The following is a 20548-nucleotide window of genomic DNA, read 5'->3' as shown; positions in this document are numbered from 1 at the left end:
GGGATAGAGAATAAGACAGAGAATTTCTTATTGCCCTTATATAAATCCATAGTACGCCCACATCTTGAATACTGTGTACAGATGTGGTCTCCTCATCTCAAAAATGTTATACTGGCATTAGAAAAGGTTCAGAGAAGGGCAGCTAAAATGATTAGGGGTTTGGAATGAGTCCCATATAAGGAGAGATTAAAGGGGCTAGGACTTTTCAGCTTGGAAAAGAAGAGACTTAAGGTATGGCTACACTTGCAGCTGTACAGCGCTGGGAGTTAAACCTGTCTTCGTACAGCTGTGTAGGGAAAGTGCTGCAGTCTGGCCACACTGACAGCTGCCAGTGCACTGTCATGGCCATATTTGCAGCGGTTTTGGGAGTGGTGCATTATGGGCAGCTACTATCCCAGCGATCAAGTGGCTGCAATGGGCTTTTCAAAGGGTGGGGTGGAGTGTGACAGGGAGCGTGAGGGAGAGAGAAAGTGGATTTTTGGAGCCAACACTCTGTCAGCATCTGCAAGTTGTGACCCCCTCCCTTACCCCTCTCTCGCTCACTAAAAGTAAATAGCCTTCTTTGTTTTTTTCCTCACAGACCAGATAAGCAGCCTCCCCGAAACGGACCCCCCCTTCCTCCCGCATGCTGTGCTGCTTCTCTCCTCAAGCCCCCTCTCAGCTCTAGCTGTGGGTGTTCTAAAGGGAGCTCATTCATAGCAAACAGTAGCTGTGTTTGGTTTTTTGATAAGCAGCTTCGGAAGTCCAGAGTTCCCAACAAAACAGAGAGAGTCATCTTTACTTAAAAGCATTATAGGAAGCTTCCAGAGGTCAGTTACAGCGTAGTAAGATTATTCCCTGTTTACACTGGCACCCCAGCGCTGCAGCACCAGCAATATTCTCTTTATTCCTCTCGTCAAGGTGGAGTACATGCAGCGCTGTAGCCAGGGAGATACAGCGCTGTATGTGCCTTGCCAGTGTGGATGGGAAGTGAGTTACAGCGCTGTAAGGCCACCACCAGCACTGTAACGCTCAAGTGTAGCCAAGGCCTAAGAGGGGTTATGATGGAGGTATATAAAATCATGAGTGGTGTGGAGAAAGTGAATAAGGAAAAGTTATTTACTTGTTCCCATAAATTAGAACTAGGGGCCACCAAATGAAATTAATGGGCAGCGGGTTTAAAAAGGAAGTTCTTCTTCACACAGCGCACAGTCAATCTGTGGAACTCCCTGCCTGAGGAGGTTGTGAAGGCTAGGACTATAACAGGGTTTAAAAGAGAACTAGATAAATTCATGGAGGTTAAGTCCATTAATGGCTGTTAGCTAGGATGAGTAAGGAATGGTGTCCCTAGCCTCTGTTTGTCAGAGGGTTGTGATGGATGGCAGAGGAGAGATCACTTGATCATTATTTGTTAGGTTCACTCCCTCTGGGGCACCTGGCATTGGCCACTGTCGGAAGACAGGATTCTAGGCTGGATGGACCTTTGGTCTGACCCAGTATGACCATTCTTGTGTTTTTATGTTAAACAGTAATAAGACTCCAGGATCTCATCGTATTCACCCAAGAGATCTGAAGGAACTCAAATGTGAAATTGCAGGACTACTAACTGTCATCTGTAACCTATCATTTAAATCAGCTTCTGTACCAAATGACTGGAGGATAGCTAATGTGACGCCATTTTTTTAAAAGGGTTCCAGAGGTGACCCTGGCAACTACAGGCCAGTAAGCCTCAGTTCAGTACCGGGCAAATTGGTTGAAACTATCATAAAGAACAAAATTGTCAGACACATAGATGAACATCATTTGTTGGGAAATAATCAACATGGTTTTTTTAAAGGAAAATCATGCCTCACCACTCTACCTGGGAGGCAGTGACCATGAGATGGTCGACTTCAGGATCCTGACACAAGGAAGAAAGGAGATCAGCAGAATACAGACCCTGGACTTCAGAAAAGCAGACTTTGACTCCCTCAGGGAGCTGATGAGCAGGATCCCCTGGGAAAATAACATGAGGGGGAAAGGAGTCCAGGAGAGCTGGCTGTATGTTAAAGAATCCTTATGGAGGCTGCAGGAAAAAAACATCCCGATGTATAGGAAGAATAGTAAATATGGCAGGCGACCAGCTTGGCTTAACAGTGATTCATAAATGATCTGGAAAAAGGGGTAAACAGTGAGGTGGCAAAATTTGCAGATGATACAAAACTACTCAAGATAGTTAAGTCCCAGGCAGACTGTGAAGAGCTACAAAAGGATCTCACAAAACTGGGTGACTGGGCAACAAAATGGCAGATGAAATTTAATGTTGATAAATGCAAAGTAATGCACATTGGAAAACATAATCCTAATACTATACATATACAATGATGGGGTCTAAATTAGCTGTTACCACTCAAGAAAGAGATCTTGGAGTCATTGTGGATAGTTCTCTGAAATCATCCACTCAATGTGCAGCAGCAGTCAAAAAAGAACAGAATGTTGGGAATCATCAAGAAAGGGATAGATAATAAGACAGAAAATATCATATTGCCTCTATAAATCCATGGTACGCCCACACCTTGAATACTGCATGCAGATGTGGTCACCCCATCTCAAAAAGATATATTGGAATGGAAAAGGTTCAGAAAAGGGCAACAAAAATGATTAGGGGTATAGAACGGCTTCCGTATGAGGAGAGATTAATAAGACTGGGACTTTTCAGCTTGGAAAAAGAGACTGACTAAGGGGGGATATGAGAGAGGTCTATAAAATCATGAGTGGTATAGAGAAAGTAAATAAGGAAGTGTTATTTATTTTCCTCCTTCTCATAGAACAAGGAGCCACCAAATGAAATTAATAGATAGCAAGTTTAAAACAAATAGAGGAAAGTATTTTTTTCACTCAATGCACTGTCAATCTCTGGAATTCCTTGCCAGAGGGTGTTGTGAAGGCCAATACTCTAACAGCATTCAAAAAGGAGCTAGATAGATTCATGAAGGATAGGTCCATCAATGGCTATTAGCCAGGATGGGCAGGGATGGTGTCCCTAGCCTCTCCTTGTCAGAAGCTGGGATTGGGTGACAGGGCATGGATCACTTGATGATAACCTGTCTGTTCATTCCCTTTGGGGCACCTGCCATAGGCCACTGTCAGAAGACAGGATACTGGGCTTGATGGGCCTTTGGTCTGATCCTGTATGGCCGTTCTTATGTTCTAATGGTCATCTCCGGTCAGATGCAGTCGTTGAGGAGGTAGTTTATACTTTCCACTGAAGCAGCTGGTGCTGGCTGCTGTTGGAGATGAGCTAGTGAGCTAGCTGGAGCCCTGCTCTGCTCTGGCAATTCCTGTGCCTCAGCCGTCACTGGGCATTATGTCCACCCTCTCCCTGTGTGGGCTTCTCACCAAGGCCCTGCTTTGGGATCAGAATTGCACTGCCCACAGCCAGGTCCAAGCACAGTCACTGCCAGCACAATGCCATCATGGCTGCTCTGACTAGCCGCTTGGTCCCATCTGCTCCCGAGTGGCGCTTGGTCTTATCTGTGGAGCTGGGATGTGATGTGAACTCTCCTCTGCAGTCGTGCCTCAGCCCAGCGTGGCTTGGATGCAGCCAGACTCGGGACCGTGGCTACCCAGGCAAGAGCACAGTGGAGATCATCTGTGCTGTCCTGCCTTGGAGCTGCAGTGGGGTGGCTCTCGCAGGGTAGATGGCACTGTAGGGGGCTAGGGAACAACATGGGGGTTGGGAAAAAATTCCCTGCCCACCTCAGGGAGACCTTGGTAGTGACATCATCTAAACCCACAACCCTGCCTGCCGCTGGGCCACCTCTCCCAGGGCACGAGGGTGCTCCTCCCTCCTCTGTACTCAGGCTGAACAGCAATCTCTGGCTGCTTTCCAGAAATCGAGTACCTGCAGTCGGTCCTGCCCAGCACCATGGAGAAGGCTTTCTTTGATTACCTGCGCACTGTGGATGCCTCCGAAATCACTGTCTCCTCTGCGCCAGAGGGCTCCATCGTCTTCGCCACGGTGGGCATTAGTCACAGCAGCAGCGCAGTTCGGTGTAAAGCAGTGGCGTGGACGCAGGCTGAGACTCTTCAGGTGGTCTCTGCCTTTAGGCTTCCAGTGAATTATTCCTGAGTCAGGGTGGCCTAGTAAATAGAGCATTGAACTGAAATTGGAGAGATCTGGATTCTACTCCACTGGCCTGCTTGGGCAAGTCACATGACCCATCTGTGCAATGGGGATAATAATACTGTGTCCTTTGTAAAGCACTTTAAGATCTACTGGTGAAAGGCGTGATACACAAGCTGGTTACTATTGTTATATAATGAGGGTGTCTCAACCAATGCATTTCTCCTGGTTTTCTTCTCCTATCTCTCACCTAATATAATAATTGGAGATAGGTATATCTCCTAGAACTGGAAGGGACCTTGAAAGGTCATTGAGTCCAGTCCCCTGCCTTCACTAGCACGACCAATTTTTGCCCCAGATCCCTAAGGGGCCCCCTTAAGGATTGAACTCACAACTCTGGGTTTAGCAGGCCAATGCTCAAACCACTGAGCTATGCGTCCCCCTTGCCTGTAAGTTTGATTGTTCACCCAGAGCTCAGAGCTGAGAACAGAACCCAGGACTCCTGACTCCAAATCCTGTGATTCTCCTACGAGACCGTCCTGCCCGTTTGTGCTGGACTGGCAGTTTCCTCTACAGTGGGCAGGGTGTGGATGCAGCTGATGTTTGAATGTCTCAGTCTGTAGGCACATGTGTGAGTGCTGGTGAGTGAGAGCTGGTGCAGTAAGAGTTCAGTCAGATTCTGCCTGTTTTAGCTGAAACCAGCTTGACTTTGGGTTTAGTTCTGTCTGGTTTCTTCAAGACCAGAAGAATGAACTTGTCCTGCAAACTAAGATGTGCACTGAGCGGCGTGTTCTTAAATAAATAAAGCAAGGCCATTTCCCTCCAAATACCTGAGTCTTATTAAAAGACTCTTATCCACTCTGAAGAATGCTTTGTAGGAAAGGAAGACGCTAGTCTGGAGAGGATGGAGGCTTCTGGCTTCCAAAAATAGAGAAAAGTCCCCAGAAGGAGGAGCTACAGAAGGAGAAGGGAAATACAGAATGATTGATGGTCTAGCCCATATATAGCTATCTACACAGGAATATTCAAGGTGGGAGCCTGGTAGTTAAAGGTTTCCAGACTTTGTTCGGAAAGAGCTGAAGACTGAACATTAGTGAGAGACGGAGTTACCCCAGGTCACAGAAAGGCAGCTCTGCAGACCATCTGAGGATGTCCACCCATTCCTGGAGAGCCTGGGATTCCGGCTTGTGCAATCAGTTCTAGGGAGAACTGAGTAAAACCAGACTTAATAAGTGGGGGGGCCCCTTCCTTTGTCTCCAGCCAGATGTTCCCCCTCGTACTGTGTCAAGGTTTCTTCCCCACTCTGAACTCTAGGGTACAGATGTGGGGACCTGCATGAGAACCTCGAAGCTTAACTACCAGCTTAGATCTGGTTTTGCTGCCACCACCCAAATTATTTGAGTCATTTGGGAAACTCTATCTACCTCTTCCCCAGAATATCTCCCTCCCAAGTACTATAACCCTTCCCTGGGTAGCCTTGAGAGACTTCTTCACCAAATTCCTAGTGAACACCGATCCAAACCCTTGGATCTTAAAACAAGGAGAAATTAATCATTCCCCCTCCTTTCCCCCCACTAATTTCTGGTGAGTCCAGATCCAACCCCTTGGATCTTAAAACAAGGAAAAATCAATCAGGTTCTTAAAAAGAGGGCTTTTAATTAAAGAAAGAGAGAGGTAAAAATCATCTCTGTAAAATCAGGAGGGAAAATAACTTTACAGCATAATCAGATTCAAAGATCCCAGAGGAACCCCCTCTAGCCTTAGGTTCAAAGTTACAGCAAACAGAGGTAAACCGTTTAGCAAAAGGAACATTTACAAGTTGAGAAAACAAAGATAAAACTAACACGCTTTGCCTGGCTGTTACTTACAAGTTTGAAATATGAGAGACTTGTGCAGGAAGATTTGGAGAGCCTGGATTGATGTTGGATCCCTCTTAGTTCCAAGAGTGAACACCCCCAAAACAAAGGGCACAAACAAAAGCCTTCCCCCCACCCAAGATTTGAAAGTATCTTGTCCCCTTATTGGTCCTTTGGGTCAGGTGTCAGCCAGGTTACCTGAGCCTCTTAACCCTTTACAGGTAAAAGGATTTTGGTGTCTCTGGCCAGGAGGGATTGTACACAGGAGGACTGTTACCCTTCCCTTTATAGTTATGACATACTGGGACTCCATCTGGTAGATGGAGCCCCAAGGTTCCTGGGGTCTTAGAAGCCCAGCTGGAGTAACATCTAAGAATTCACTGATCTCCTTTGTAAAGGGCTTTCTGTTTGACAGACAAAAAGTTCTGTATAAGAGCTGTTATCTCCAGCTGAAGATCCAGTGTAGCACGCAGCAGTACAGCTAAAAACTGAAAGCCCCTGTGGGAGAAATGCAAGAGGAATTCCAGTGTGATTGCAGTCATGGGGGCTTGTGTGGGCCAGCAAGGGCCGGGGTGGGTGTCAGAGAGGCCATGGCGATTGAGGTGGTAGAGTAGAGGGGAACAGCTGGAGACATTGCAGGCACGGAGAGGGAGGGATAAGGGAGGAGGCAAAGATGTGGACCAGATTCTGCACCAGGGTGACTCAGGATGGTGGTAGAATCAACTGTGCTAGAGAAGCGGGGCAGCTACAGAGCCCTGGTGTGTGACGCGGCCCAATCCTAGCCCACGATGGGGCCTGTTGCTTGGACCCCAGTGACGTGCTGCTTCCGGCTTGCAGGGCATTGCTCCTGCAGCTTTGCAGGCACAGCGAGGACATGGCTACGAGTCCCGCGAGAGCGTCAGCCAGATGTGGGGGCCAGGTGCGGCTTTGAGGCACTGGGCCAGGGAGCGGGGGTGGGGTAAGGGAGAGAGATGAGCTGGGGTGAACCCTCCCCTTTCCCACGGCTCTTCCTCTGCAGGTTCCGCTACTGCAAGTGAAAGGGCCACTGCTGGTGGTGCAGCTCCTGGAGACCACGCTGCTGTCTCTGGTCAACTACGCCAGGTGAGAGGCTCCAGGACATGCAGTTTTGTGGGTGGAGCATCTCCAGGATGGCACCTGTTGGTTTGTTGTAGGGTCCCCAGGGCCCTAGTGTGTCACGTGCTGGGTGGGGACTGTAGGGTCCCCTGAGGCGACACGCGCTGGGTGGGGGCTGGGCACTGGGGCAATGCACTTGGTGGGGGCTGAAGGGTCCCCTGGGGCGGCACGTGCTGGGTGGGGGCTGAAGGGTCCCCTGGGGCGGCACGTGCTGGGTGGGGCTGCTGGGGTGGCAGGTGCTGGGTGTTAGATGAAGGGTTCCGGCCACTTGTGAACATTTCCTGCCCCCCCACAAGGGCAGCGCAGGTGTCTGTGTGCTGATCCCCGGCTGCATCTCTGCTCTTTCGTCTCCCATTGGCTGTGGGGCTCCAAAGTCTCCTCTGTGTCCCTTCGAGTCTCCTCATCCATCTCACCCTCCCCATCCCTGACAGCTGGAGCCGTGTCCCTCTTCCCCACAGCACCCTCCTCATCCTGACCCCTAGGTGGGCTGCTTGGTGCTTGGCTCCACGTTACTCTCCCTGTAACTCAGATCCTCCAACCTGATCTATCCGCATCTCCAGTCAGGGCCTTCTGGCTCCCACATGGTCTGGTCAAACTGATCCGCCCTCTCAGCCTCCTAGCACGTGTCCCTGTGTCATCTGCCCCTGTCGGCAGGGAGCTCATGGGCGTGGGGCCTGACCCTTCCTGGGCCCTGCTTGATGTCCAGCCGGGGTCGGTGTTCAGGGAATATTTGGGTTTTTCCTTTTCCAGCCTTGTGGCCACTAATGCTGCCCGGTTCCGCATGCTCGCTGGCCCGGACAAGAAGCTGCTGGAGTTGGGGCTACGACGTGCCCAGGGCCCAGATGGGGGCCTTTCCGCATCCAAGTACTCCTACATAGGGGGTGAGCTTAGCCCAGGAGCCAGGCTGGCGTGCCAGCTCCCTACAGCAGGGCATTCCCTGTCCCCTTTGCTCCCGTTCAGTCTGCATTCCCCTCATCCACGTGTCCCTGATCTCTCCGTTCCAGGCTTTGATTGGACCAGCAACGTGCTGGCAGGGAATCTGTATGGGATTCCGGTGCGGGGAACTGTGGCCCATTCCTACGTCATGTCCTTCACGTCGCTGGCGGAGGTGCAGCCCAAGGTTCGTGTCCCTGCCGGGGGTGGGGAGGATGGATTTGTTTAATAACTTTGCACGGTGATGAGAGGGGGTGGAGGCCTGTGCTGTAGTCTGGGGCTCTCACCCCTTCTCTTAGGAGCCTATTCAGCTTCACTTCTCCCCACCCATATGGTTCCATCCTGCTCCCTGTAGTTGTCCATCTAACCGTGGTGTTAGTGCCTAGATGCTACGCTGATGCGTGCTATGGAAATACACCGCGATCAGCGTTAGGGTGATGGGCACGTCGGAGCACACTAGAACCTTGCAGAGCACCGTGAACCATCCTGCTGCCTCCTTGGAGCATTGCATGCTGGGACTTGTAGTCTCCCTGGGACACCACCTGTGGATTGAAAAACCGACAGTGATCACAGTCTTCCTAGCTTCACACAGATTAGGAACCCACCAGCCCCCTCAGTTTGGTCACTTTGACATAGGTGAATGGCCTTTGTGCATCATCATTGCCTGTATTTAGGAATTATCTCTACTGAGCTGCTGCTTCAGAGCCAGCAGGGGACTGAGGAATCTCGAGATGTTTTTATAGGCCCTACTGAAAGCGGCCATTGTAGATGATGTGATTAGTGCCATGGAGGTGCTGTTTCCCATGCAGACCCTGAAGCCCCTGGATGGAGATGAGCCGGTGGATTTCCTGCCCCTTGCTGAGACATGGCTGAGGCAGGTGTGCCAGACCCTGCAGGTCCCCTATGACAGGGTGAACCATGGGGAGCTGGCTGCCTTCATATCGTACGCCATCGCCTTCCCCCATAACTTCTATGGGCTGGTGGACACTTACTCCATCATGGGGTGAGGAGCCGAGGGGTGGCGGTAGCCTTTTCCGAGCATGCTCGATGCTTCATGATCGTTGCACGGCACCTGGATTCCACGGTGACCAGTGTAAGTGATGTCCCATCGACTGTGGGAGCAGAGATGGCGAACTGGGTCAGATTGGGCCCAAATGGGCTGTGGGTTTATATATAAAGTGTATGTGGGGTTAAGAAGCCGGCATGAGGAAGTAGTGCCAGGGCAGCTGGTTAAATGCAGGATCTTTGAGATGATGTCTTAGAAACCAGCCAAGAGCCCCCAGAGAACCCAGCTGGGACCCCTCCTATGTGTCCCATCTCTTCTGCGTGGCGCGTGGTCCTCCATTCCCACACGCTGGGGATAGGACAGCTCTGATGATGCTGCAGAGCCTCTGGTACTGACTGTCCCGGGCAGTCCCTCTCTCCTGCTCCCGTTGTCCTTACCTTGACCTAGATGTGGAACCTCGAATTATCTCCTACCCCTGACCTGAACACAGCCTGCTTGGCCCATCTGTGTCACGGAGGGTGGGGTTCCCAGGCTTTTTTGCCAGCCAGACGCATCTTCCTCCTTGCTGTTGGCAGGAGTGGCGTCCCAAACTTCTGCGCCGTGGCACTGGCGTTGAACCAGCTGGGATACCATGCGGTAGGGATTCGCGTGGACAGTGGAGACCTCGGCAAGCAGGCGAGGGAGATTCGGCAGGTGCTCCGGACCTGCAGTGCCAAGTGAGTGCCATGCTGCTAGACAGACACTATTACCCCTCTTGCTGGGAACTCCCTTGCAAGGCTGAGACACACAGCCCTTTATGTCGACTCTGCACTAGGGGACTCCTATGTGGGGGCAATTACTGACCCTGGACGATGGCCCCTCCTTACTCGCCATGTGTAACAGTCAGATGAGCAGTCAGATCTTACCCAACCAAAAGGAGGGTGTCTCTGTCTCTGTCTGTTGTCTTCTGGGCTGGATTTTCAAGAATTGGATCCCCTTACTGCACCCAGCCCAGTCATAGTTTATAAGCCTGCACGGCAGTGACAGCACCTTTCTCTTATGTTTTTAAAAGCATCCAGGAGATTTGGATGTTACCAAACCTCATAATAAAAGATTAGGATGATGATGGCATTGCAGGAGCAAGGGAGCTGAATACCCTTATGGCTTATGTTTCATTAAGAATTGTTCACTGATTCCCAGTCACAGAGTCAAGTTCTCCACCCTTGGTGGAACCCCATGAGAGACGATGGGGTTGCACAGATGCCCCTGAAAGCAAAATTTGGCCTGCAGCTTCTTTGTGATTGGTGATGCTGCACAAACCTGAAAGAGCCCAGCTTGACTCTCAGATCCCTGGGGCAGTTTCCAGGGTGCCCAGATTGGGGGGCACTTTTATAAACTGAGCAAACTGTCCAGATTTCTGGCTGGGCTGAGAACCGCAATGCGGACACACACACTCTCATCCACCCTCCAAGATTCAGATCTAGCAAAGCTTCAACCAGCCTGTGCTGTAGGCTCAATGGTGGGGCACCTGTCCCTTGTAAGAATCCTGCAGCCATATATAGCGACTCACTTCCGTTGTGTCCAGCTTCCAGGTTCCCTGGTTTGCAACAATCCCCATTGCTGTGAGCAATGATGTCAGTGAAAGGAGCCTGGAGGAGTTAATGCAGGAGGTGAGATGGTCCTAGTACTAGCCTGCCTCTTGGAGGTGGTGTTTCAAGCTACATCTTGTTTGTGAAATTGTCTAGGGACTTGTCTACACATGAAAATTAATCTGAACTAAGGCAGGGTGTGAATTTAAGTGGATTAACTATTCCTGATTAACTCCATCTGTACTTGCTCTTATTCTGAATTAATTTAATCCATTTGAAAACTGGATTAAGCTAATTTGGAATAAAGTGCTTGGAATAAGATCATCCACGTGTGGTGTTAATCAGGAATAGCTATACTGGAATAACTGTGTGTAGACAAGCCTGAGGAGCGAAGAGAATGAATCAGCTGCCTTCAGACATGAGGGAACGGGAGGGTTCTTAGCAGGGCAGATAAACAAACACTTGGTTACCTACAGGCAGACAAGGCCTTAATCTGCATGTTCCCATGAGTGTCCAGGTGGACATATGCTGCTCCCTGATTGCTACCAGCCTGTGGCCTTCCCCACCATCAGGGAAGAACTTGTAACTATGCAAGATAAGAGAGATTAATCAGGCCTTGTGGTTCAGGGCATCAGTAGACCGCAGGACGTTTCCCATTGGCCAGCAGCGGCTTTGGGGTGGGAGTCTGCCATCCTTTGGAGCTTCAGGCTTTGCCACTGTCCATGACTACCAGGCTCCCAAATGGGAAACACTATTCCTGCCTCTGTCCGTCTGGGAACCCAATGGGGAGCCCTCTGTGGCCAGAAATACCATGTTCCTATTCAACTACCATGTTCCCAAAGATGGGGAACAGCCAGAGACCCTGTGATCACAGAAGGGAGGGCAGAGGTGGCTGGTTCAGGACTTGGGCAGGAAGATGAAGGGAGTCCTGTCCCCTTCATTCAAGGGGTTTTGCTCAGCAGGGAGCTTCTAGCTATGGGATGCTACCTTTGTGAGCCGGGTCCCAGCCCCATGCCAGCCGGTGGAGGGAGGCTCTTCATACAGCTCAAGGGAAAAAGAATTGTCCAGTGGTTAGAGCAGGGCAGAGGGGTCTGGGATTCCTGGGTTGACTCCCAGCTCTGCCACTGACTCACTGTATGGCCATTAGCACTGAACTCCCCCTGACCAGGGGTGTTGTGGGGCTTGGCTGATGTCTGTAAAGAACTTGAGATCCTCAGAGGGAAGGCATGAGCAAGGCACAGAGGTTGTAATCTCTTTAGGGCAAGTTAGTACAGCACCTAGCGCAGTGGGGTCCTGGGCCAGGCAGGACTGAGGCTGCTAGACTGTGCCGCTGCCACGATGCATCCAACAAGCAATATGGGTAATACCAACTCCTTGTCATCTGTCTCCTCTTCTAGGGGAATGAAATTGACATCATTGGAATTGGGACCAACCTTGTGACGTGCCCACTGCAGCCCTCCCTGGGCTGTGTTTACAAGGTAACCTCCTCAGTGGGATAGTCCAACAGGAGCTCATCCACAGCTCTGTTACTCTTCCGTCTCTCTCTCACACACACCCACCCAGCCACCCACCAGCCCTCCTGGAGTTCAGTGCAAACCTAGCAACTGCACCAACCTGCAGTTTCTTGACGAAACTGGCAACAATGATATACTAGCCATTAAGGCTGCAACGGTTGTCTGGGTTTATTGTGTGATCGACGGGGGTGTTGCTGTTTTCTCAAATACCTTGACTCCTCTTTCACTTTCGTTAATAGGGACTGGAAAGAGGCCCAGTGGCCTGGAGCTTAGAAAGGGAACTAGGCATCAGAGCTGGGCTCTCGTTCTAGTTTTGCTATTGGCTCACTGTGTGCAGAGTATGATAGTATCAGCTGCTGTAGATGTTTGGATGAAAAGCTCTGTGTGAGTTCACAGTATGGTGATTCGCGGGAATTATTTTGGTGGACATCCTGTTGACACGACTAAAGAGACACTGTCAGGTTAAAAATCCTGGGCCTGATTCTCCTCTCATTTACATTGGGTATGAATCCAGAGTAAGGACCATAGGGCATGGGCCTGAAAGGTCCCTCCTGATCACGGGGTCCAGCTCCCTGCTATCACAGGCAACCCTCCCAGATAATCAGAAATTAATCAATCTGCATCTTAAAACCAGTTAGAATTTTGGTCCCGCTACTCTTATTGGAAGGCTGTTCCAAAGCCTCAGTCCTCCGAAGATTAGAAACTCGTTTCATTTCCAGCCTCAGTTTATTCATAGCCAGTTTATGGCCAAGGCAGTGGAGTTATGCTAGGGTAAACTGAGAAAAGAATCAGGCTATATATATATATATATATAGTGATACAGCATGGCCAGAGGGCAGCATAAGAGTGTTAGCAGGGGGCCTTATTCCCTGCCAAGGGAGGAAGGTTTGCTTTAGATTAACTAGAGCACCTGACTCCAGTTAGAGCACCTGACTCCAGTCATGGGATATAACCCCTGCTTCAGTCAGACAGGGTGTGGCAGTTGAAGGAGAAAGGTTGGATTGGAGCAGAGTGCAGAAGAGAAGAGTTTGTCCAGAGAGAAACAGAAGGTTTGGAGGAGTGCTGTGGTGTGTTGGGAAGCCCAACAGAAACCCAGGTAAGGGGCACCAGGCTTGTATAGAAGAGAGGTGAGAAGCCCTTCACAAGCTGACGGGTATGAGAGGGAAGTAACCCAGGGGAGAAACCACTAGCCAATGTTTCACCACACAACCCAGGGCCCCTGGGTTGGACCTGGAGTAGAGGGCGGGCCCAGGTCCCTCCCTCTCCACTCCCCTCTCCAAGGACACTAGGGAGTGATTAAGAACTGGTTCAGAGGCAGCAATAGCGCCCTGAACCTACCCAGAGAAGAGAAGGCGCGAGACCCAGCAGGAAACAGTACGGCATTTGCTACAATATATAATATTATATATAAAATTGTGCGTGTGTGTATATCTGTACACGCACACACACCCCTGCTCCATCATTAACACTAGGTGATTAAAGCTGAACCATTTTATAAATCCTCATTTACATTTTGCTTTTTATCCTGTTGCTTCTGTATCGCACTGGACTTGGGCTGCCGCTGGTGAGTGTGGGGGTGGGCCTAACCCTTCCTCCATGCGACAGGGCTGGGAGCCGGAGGATAGGCTGGTGTTGCTCTGCTTCCCGCTGCCATCGGTAGGGTGGGGGGGCAGACTCCTGCTGCCGGCACCAGTCCCCCACTAATCCCCATCCACCTGGGCCTCCCCACAGCTCCTGCCACCTGTGGCCCTGCAGCCTTGAGTGCAGCCCCATCCCTGCGCGGGGAGCGGCGTAGGGCACCACCATAGCTAAGGACGGCCCTGCGTAGAAGTGAGATCCCTGTGTGGCAGGCACTGGGAGCTTCATCTTTGCTCCTTCCTCCTGTAGCTGGTGAAGGTGAATGGCTGCTCAAGCTGAAGCTGACTGAAGATGAAGAGAAGATGACCATCCCGGTGAGCAAGGTGGTGTACAGGCTCTATGCTGCCACTGTGAGACAATGACTCAGTCCTCGCCCTGAAAAATGAGAACAACATCTGGAATACAGACTGGCCATATAAAGACTGGTCCCCCAGAGACCTGAGACACTGTGTCTTAAACATATGCGGCTTGCACATCCGAGTCCTAGCTCCAGATTTAGGGGGCCAGGATTGGAGCTGGGACAAGTGCCATCGCTTTGGGTCCCTGGTTTGAGTCTGGCTCAGGGCAGTAGTTGACGGCCATTACCACGTGGACCGAATTGGCAACTAATGAAAGGGAATCTTTAAAACTCTGCATCAACCATACTAGCCCCCTTGCTGGCAGTCCCAGCGAATGCCCAGGATCAACTGGCCCTTCCCCTGGATGTGAGTCTTTCCTGCTCAGGGCGAGATATGGTGCTGCAGGAAAGCCTGCACTTGTAGCCATGCTGTGCCTGCTCTGTGGACTAAGGCCTGGTCTACACTACGATTTCAGGTCGAATTTAGCAGCATTACCTCGATTTAAGCCTGGACCCGTCCACACGACAAAGCCCTTTTTTTCGACTTATAGGGCTCTCTAAATCGATATTTTTACTCCACCTCCGACAAGGGGATTAGTGCTGAAATCAGCCTTGCCAGGTCAAATTTGGGGTAGTGTGGGCACAATTCGACAGTATTGGCCTCCGGGAGCTATCCCAGAGTGCTCCATTGTGACCGCTCTGGACAGCACTCTCAACTCAGATGCACTGGCCAGGTAGACAGGAAAAGGCCCATGAACTTTTGAATTTCATTTCCTGTTTGAACAACGTGGCGAACTGATCAGCACAGGTGACCATGCAGAGCTTATCAGTTTCCACTCCATCTATCTTTTTCATCTTGGCTGGCAGCAGACGGTGCAGTAGGACTGCTAGCCATCGTCATCTCCTGGGTGCTCCACAGAAGATGGGAATGACCTGGCTGAGTCACTCCCAGGTCTGCCCCCACACTCCTGACCGATCCCACTGAGGTCGGCTAAAAGAGCACCCAGGAGTACGATGACGATGGCTACCAATCGTAATGCACCATCAGCTTCCAAAAGGCAATGAGCTGCTGCTGTGTAGCAATGCAGTCCCACGTCTGCCAGCACCCAGGAGACGTACGGTGACGGTGAGCTGTGCAGGCTCCATGCTTGCCGTGGTATGGTGTCTGCTCAAGAAACCCAGGAAAAAAGGTGTGAAACGATTGTCTGCTGTTGCTTTCATGGGGGGGGGGAGGGAGGGAGAGGGAGGCCTGACGGCATGTACCCAGAACCACCTGTGATGCTGTTTTTGCCCTATCAGGCATTGGGATCTCAACCCAAAATCCCAATGGGCAGCGGAGACTGAGGGAAATGTGGGATAGCTACCCACAGTGCAACACTCTGGAAGTCAACGCTAGCCTCGGTACTGTGGATGCAGTCCACCAAGTTAATGCACTTAGAGCATTTTGTGTGAGGACACGCACAATCGACTGTATAAAAACGATTTCTAAGAAAACGACTTCTTTAAATTCGACCTAATTTCGTAGTGTAGACATACCCTAAGAATATCAGCCTCCAGGGACATCGAGCTCAGCATTTCCCTGTCACAGCCCAGATCTGAGCTAAACGCCTGCTTGTTTCCCTCTGGCCTTGTATCTGGGGCTGGGGTTCCCTTTCCCTAGGAGGATTCTGCTGAGCTGGGATTTCTCCCAGTATTAGGAAGGCTCCACCTCTGTGGCCAGGGTAAAATCCTCTGGCTACGCAGCAGTCCAGCCCCTCCTCACTCCCTGCCCCCTGGGCTGAGCATCCCCTGTCCTTGCTGTTTGCTCAGCTTCTAAAAGCACCAGGTGTTCCCAGAGCCTGTGGCTGAGGGCAGCTGTCGGTGTCAGGATCCCCAGAGGCTGGTCTGGAAAAGCTGCTGTTCCAGGCTCATGTTCTGCTTCCCAGAGCTGGGACCATTGACCTTTGCACTAGTGTAGCCCCCTTCCTCTCCCTACCTGAATGAGGAGATCTTGCAGCATCCCTTGCTCATAACCTCTCTCCCCTACAGCTTAACCATGCGCCCGCCAGGGAAATTGCCTCACATTCAGAGTGTGGGCACCAGTTGATGAAGCCACAGTCTTGGTCTGGATCTAAACTGGCACAGCTCCCTGACGAGGGGTATCATTGCTCTGAACCCTAGCACGCACACACCCCTAACCTGGGAGGCTAACGTCTGCCTCCGATTCCTGGCAGGTCTTGCCTTTATGGATCTGATGGCATTGGAGGAGGAGCCCCCACCCAGGGCGGGGCAGGAGGTGGCTGTCCTCCTGCTGGGGAGAAGTGAAGTGGCCAGAAGGGTGACTCCCACGGCAGTGGAGATCCTGCACCGCACTTACTTTAAAGATGGACAGGTCAGAAGAGGCGTGTGCCCCTCCCTCCTTGCAAACCGCCGGACTGCTGCAGCTTTGACCATGTTGCAAGTAGGGTGACCAGATGTCCTGATTTTGTAGGGACAGTCCTAATTTTTGGGTCTTCTTCTTATATAGGTTCCTTTTACCCTCCACCCTCATCTCGATTTTTCACACTTGCTGGCTGGTCACCCTAGTTGCAAGCTTTTCTCTCGGCCTAGCTGATTTCTTGGCTCCCTGCTGCCATGACTCCATTGATTCTCCGGTGCTAAGCAGGCTGCTGCTTAGCCCAGTACTTGAATGAGAAACCTCTAGAGAAGTCTTTGAGTAGTGCAGGGTCGGTAGCACTGTTTCCTTCAAATCAGTACTGCCCCAGCAAGATATTAGGGGTGCTGTATCATCTGTCATAGGAGGGAGAAAATCAAGGTACTGTCATCTTGGCACAAATTGCAGGAGTTAATGGGTTAAACTTGGGTGTTCACCTTACCTTCACCTAGACCTCTTGCCTCTCCATTTTCAACTGAGTGTAATAATCGCTTCCTGTCCTACACTGTTGGGTACTGCTGCTTTGTGCAGTCAGACAGCTGCCACCTTCTACCCCAGAAGTGGCTGCTTTTGGATGGGAAGTTGTCTATAGAGTTCCTACAGAGAGTAAACATCCGAAAAGGGCTGTGGGAGTCATCTGGACGAAAGAGAGTGTTTAGGAAAATCAACAGCTCAGTCCACTCTCCTCCTGGCTCTTGAGCTGCGTCTCTGGCAGCACCCAGGCTGTTCCCAGCAAGATGTGGTTCTGCTGATCAGGAATCGGGTGCACTGGGGAACTGTGAATATGTTTGAATCTTGTGTGTCTTCGTTTTCTGGCTCTAGAGAGCCTTGCAGGCAAACTGAGCTGACCAGCCCCTACCGGAGCTGTGCGGAGGGCCTTCTTCACAGTAATCTCATGCTCTGATTTGAAAGGCAGCACATGTTTGGGGGAAGGCAGGTGACCTCCTCTCCTTTGTGGGAAGATAGCAGCCAGGCAAAAGCGGCTCAGTGGGATGCCCCAGCTAGGACTTACTCATTAGCGGCACAGCTTAGGGGGTTTGTTCATGGCTCACTTTCAGCAGCATCCATGCTGTTGGTAGGTTTAGTCCTGGGTTCTCTCTTCTGCCCTGCCTCTGGCTTGCTGGGTGACCTTGGGCAAGTCACTTCCCTTTGCTATGCCTCAGTTTCCCCTCTAAGTGGGGATAATACCTTCGGGGAGGAGGGGCTTTGAGAATTAATGTGTACAAGGCGCTTTACACTTACTGCCTCTTATTGTGCCATTGCAGTGTTGTTATTAAATCTTAGATGTGGGGAGAAGCAAACCCCGGCTCTGAACTCCCCCAAACTCAGCTTCATCTTGGATCCAGACCCCTGTTCTGCTCAGGCCCAGCTCTCGCTTTTAATACAAACCTTTGTCCTTCTGTCCTTCTCCCCCTTCCGAGCAGGTTTGCCAGGCTCTTCCCAGCCTGCTGGAAATCAAGAGCCACGCACAAGCCTCTTTGAGCATGCTCAGCCCTGCACACAAGAGACTCCAGGACCCAGAGCCTTACCAGGTATGTGAGCCAACTGGCTGTGCACAGGCCATCTCCAACGGCAGGGCGTTTTCGAGCTGAGCTCTTCCACCTCGACTTGGGATCACGCCTTGCAGGGGTAGGCCTGATCAGTACTTGGCTGGGAGACTTCCAAGGAGCACCCAGGGTCTCCAGGTGGTGCTCTTCCTTCTGACTCTGCTGTCCATGCAATACTTGGGAGGGCTACGCTTCAGGGAACAACGTGAGTGGCTGAGTAGATATTCTCTCCTGTCAGTGCTCTCTGGAATGCCCTCTTGCAGCACTAGGGGGCGTTGTGCTGCCCCCTTTCAATGATGCACCTTCCGGTGGCATCTTTCACAGGGGAAGTAAAACTGAGGTCCTGACAACCTGTGATCATTAAAGACCTGCTGGCACTTTTTGCGGGAGTTAATCCTGGCTGCATTCTCTATTGTCTCCCTAAACATGCTTTGCAGTTTCATCTCATGCAGGATTTCCTCTGCACAGCATTGTTATGTGCTGTTAAATGACTTTCCCGTTGCACTGCAGAGGTGGCTGCATTTCGCTGGTGGATGAAGTGTTTCCTGGCTAGAGTGTGTTCATTGCTTTGTGATGAGAGCCACCATGGAGGCGCCCGTTCTGATAATATATCCGACCTTTTCCTTCTGTTCTTCTCTGCCTGTCGTCTGGGGCTCTGGCAAGTCGGGAGCCTTCATCCCAATCATACAGGGCTCCGTCCCTTATAGCCTGTGATGAGACAACAAGAGAACAAGAGTGGCATCTTACATCAAACCACTGACCAGTTTCCTCCCGTCTCCCCCTCTGTTCGCAGGTTGCTGTGACTGAGAAGCTGCACTTTCTCCTCAGTGACCTGAGTCGATCCAGCCAGTGAGCTGCCCTGCCTGCATCATCTCGTCCAGCAGCAAACTGCACCTGTGCAAGCCGAATTAACCTGCACAAAGACCTGGCCACTCTCAGGGCCTGGGCCTTTCTATTTAATTATCTAATCCTTTTTGAATGATGGTTTTGCTGTGCAGGGCAGTAGCTACAGGGCAGTCCATCTCCAACAGGTACGGCAAACATCCCCGAACAGCACGTGCGCAGACGGGAAGGAGATTTTTCTGATCCGATTTGAAATGCAAGGGGAGGCATTGATGGGGGCAGAGATCCACCAAGGCTCTGCCTAGTTTTACTCTACTAACAGTGTGGCTTAAGTGTTGGGATCTGCAGCTGTCCTCGAGTGCTGTTCTTCCGCCGTCTCTGCCGAGTGGTTTGGAAAGTCTTATCTCCTTATGTTGTCCCTCCCAGAATTTTCTATGAAAACAGCACTTTCCTCAATAGGCCTGTTTGCTGCGTGTCTTTGGAGTCGCACCTTCTGACTTTAATGCCTAAAATAAGGGAGTGTTTGTAGTGCAGAGCCATCCCAGCTATGGGAGAATGAGCTGGATTCTACTCTGGGCTCATGCATCATGAGCAAAGTTGTTTAAGAAACAGCAGATTTATCCTAAGCAGAATCAAACTCTTATCATAAACACATTGATTAGGAAATTTTCTGTTTAAAGTCTAGGGCTATTAATTCTCTTTAGCTTATAGCTAAGTGTAGGCTCTCAGTAATTGTATTGAGCCAGGACTTGTTCTGTATCCTGTCCAATGGTGACCAGTGCCAGATGCTTCAGAGGAAGGTACAAGAAACCCCATGGGCTGCATCTAAACTGGGGAAACTTATGATCTAAGCCTGAAATGAGCTGTGGCCAGGGGGCTCCCAGTGGGGTTCTGTGCACAGCTCCTTGCAGGAGCAGCAGTTTAATCTTCAGTTGTAAGTTTAAGAATACAGACTGACCTCTTACAGTTGGATCTTTGAGTAGGAATCCAACCCATTATTTCTCCCAATCCCACTTTGCCTGCAGATCCCAGGAGAGGCCTTGCAGGGTCTTTAGTAATACAAGTACAGTGTAAACAGCATAGAGGCAAGTGATTGGAGCCCCACAATCTGCATTGTGGCGCTTTCATGAAATCTCTCTCTAAACATGTGATGGAAATGCTTCCCCTGCAGTGACTGACAAACCATTAAATGTTTGGATTGCAAAGGCCCCGTTGTGCTGCACAAAACAAGGAGAGGTGTGGCCCCTGCTCTGAAGAACATACCCAAAGTTAGTGCATGAAAGCTAGAGTGTGAAACCAGAAAGAGAGAGAAATTAACCGGTTAGCTTGTTTTCACTGTCCAGCTTGAGAGAAGTACAAAAAAGTAAAAGAATTTTTAACAGGGTAACTGACCATTAGGGATGGGGTGGATTCTCCATTACTTGGAGTCCTTAAATCAAGGCTGAATGGCTTTCTAGAAGCTGTAGCGCAACCAAAAGCTATAAGCTGCCTGCAGGAATCACTGTGTCAGGGTCTGTGACCTGTGCTATGCAAGAGGTCAGACTAGAGCCTGGGTAGGCAACCTATGGCACGCATGCCGAAGGCCGCACACGAGCTGATTTTCAGTGGTACTCACACGCCCAGGTCCTGGCCACTGGCCCAGGGGGCTCTGCATTTTAATTTAATTTTAAATGAA

At 50.7% G+C, this 20548-nt stretch overlaps 1 protein-coding gene across 1 annotated transcript in view; it reads left to right on the top strand.

The window, feature by feature from the left end:
• The window catches only part of NAPRT (nicotinate phosphoribosyltransferase), a 27944-nt gene extending 7396 nt beyond the window's left edge, over positions 1-20548 (top strand). The window contains 13 exon segments of the mRNA XM_075063300.1: positions 3852-3979; positions 6959-7041; positions 7825-7955; positions 8079-8194; positions 8817-9010; positions 9589-9729; positions 10578-10662; positions 11979-12059; positions 13983-14001; positions 14004-14084; positions 16284-16441; positions 17908-18015; positions 18824-20548. Of these exon segments, the coding sequence (XP_074919401.1) occupies positions 3852-3979; positions 6959-7041; positions 7825-7955; positions 8079-8194; positions 8817-9010; positions 9589-9729; positions 10578-10662; positions 11979-12059; positions 13983-14001; positions 14004-14084; positions 16284-16441; positions 17908-18015; positions 18824-18883 (1385 nt within the window). The 3' untranslated portion in view covers positions 18884-20548.

The sequence above is a fragment of the Chelonoidis abingdonii genome, chromosome 2 (assembly GCF_003597395.2).
Source record: "Chelonoidis abingdonii isolate Lonesome George chromosome 2, CheloAbing_2.0, whole genome shotgun sequence".
NCBI lineage: Eukaryota > Metazoa > Chordata > Testudines > Testudinidae > Chelonoidis > Chelonoidis abingdonii.
This window is presented reverse-complemented; position numbering and strand designations above follow the sequence as displayed.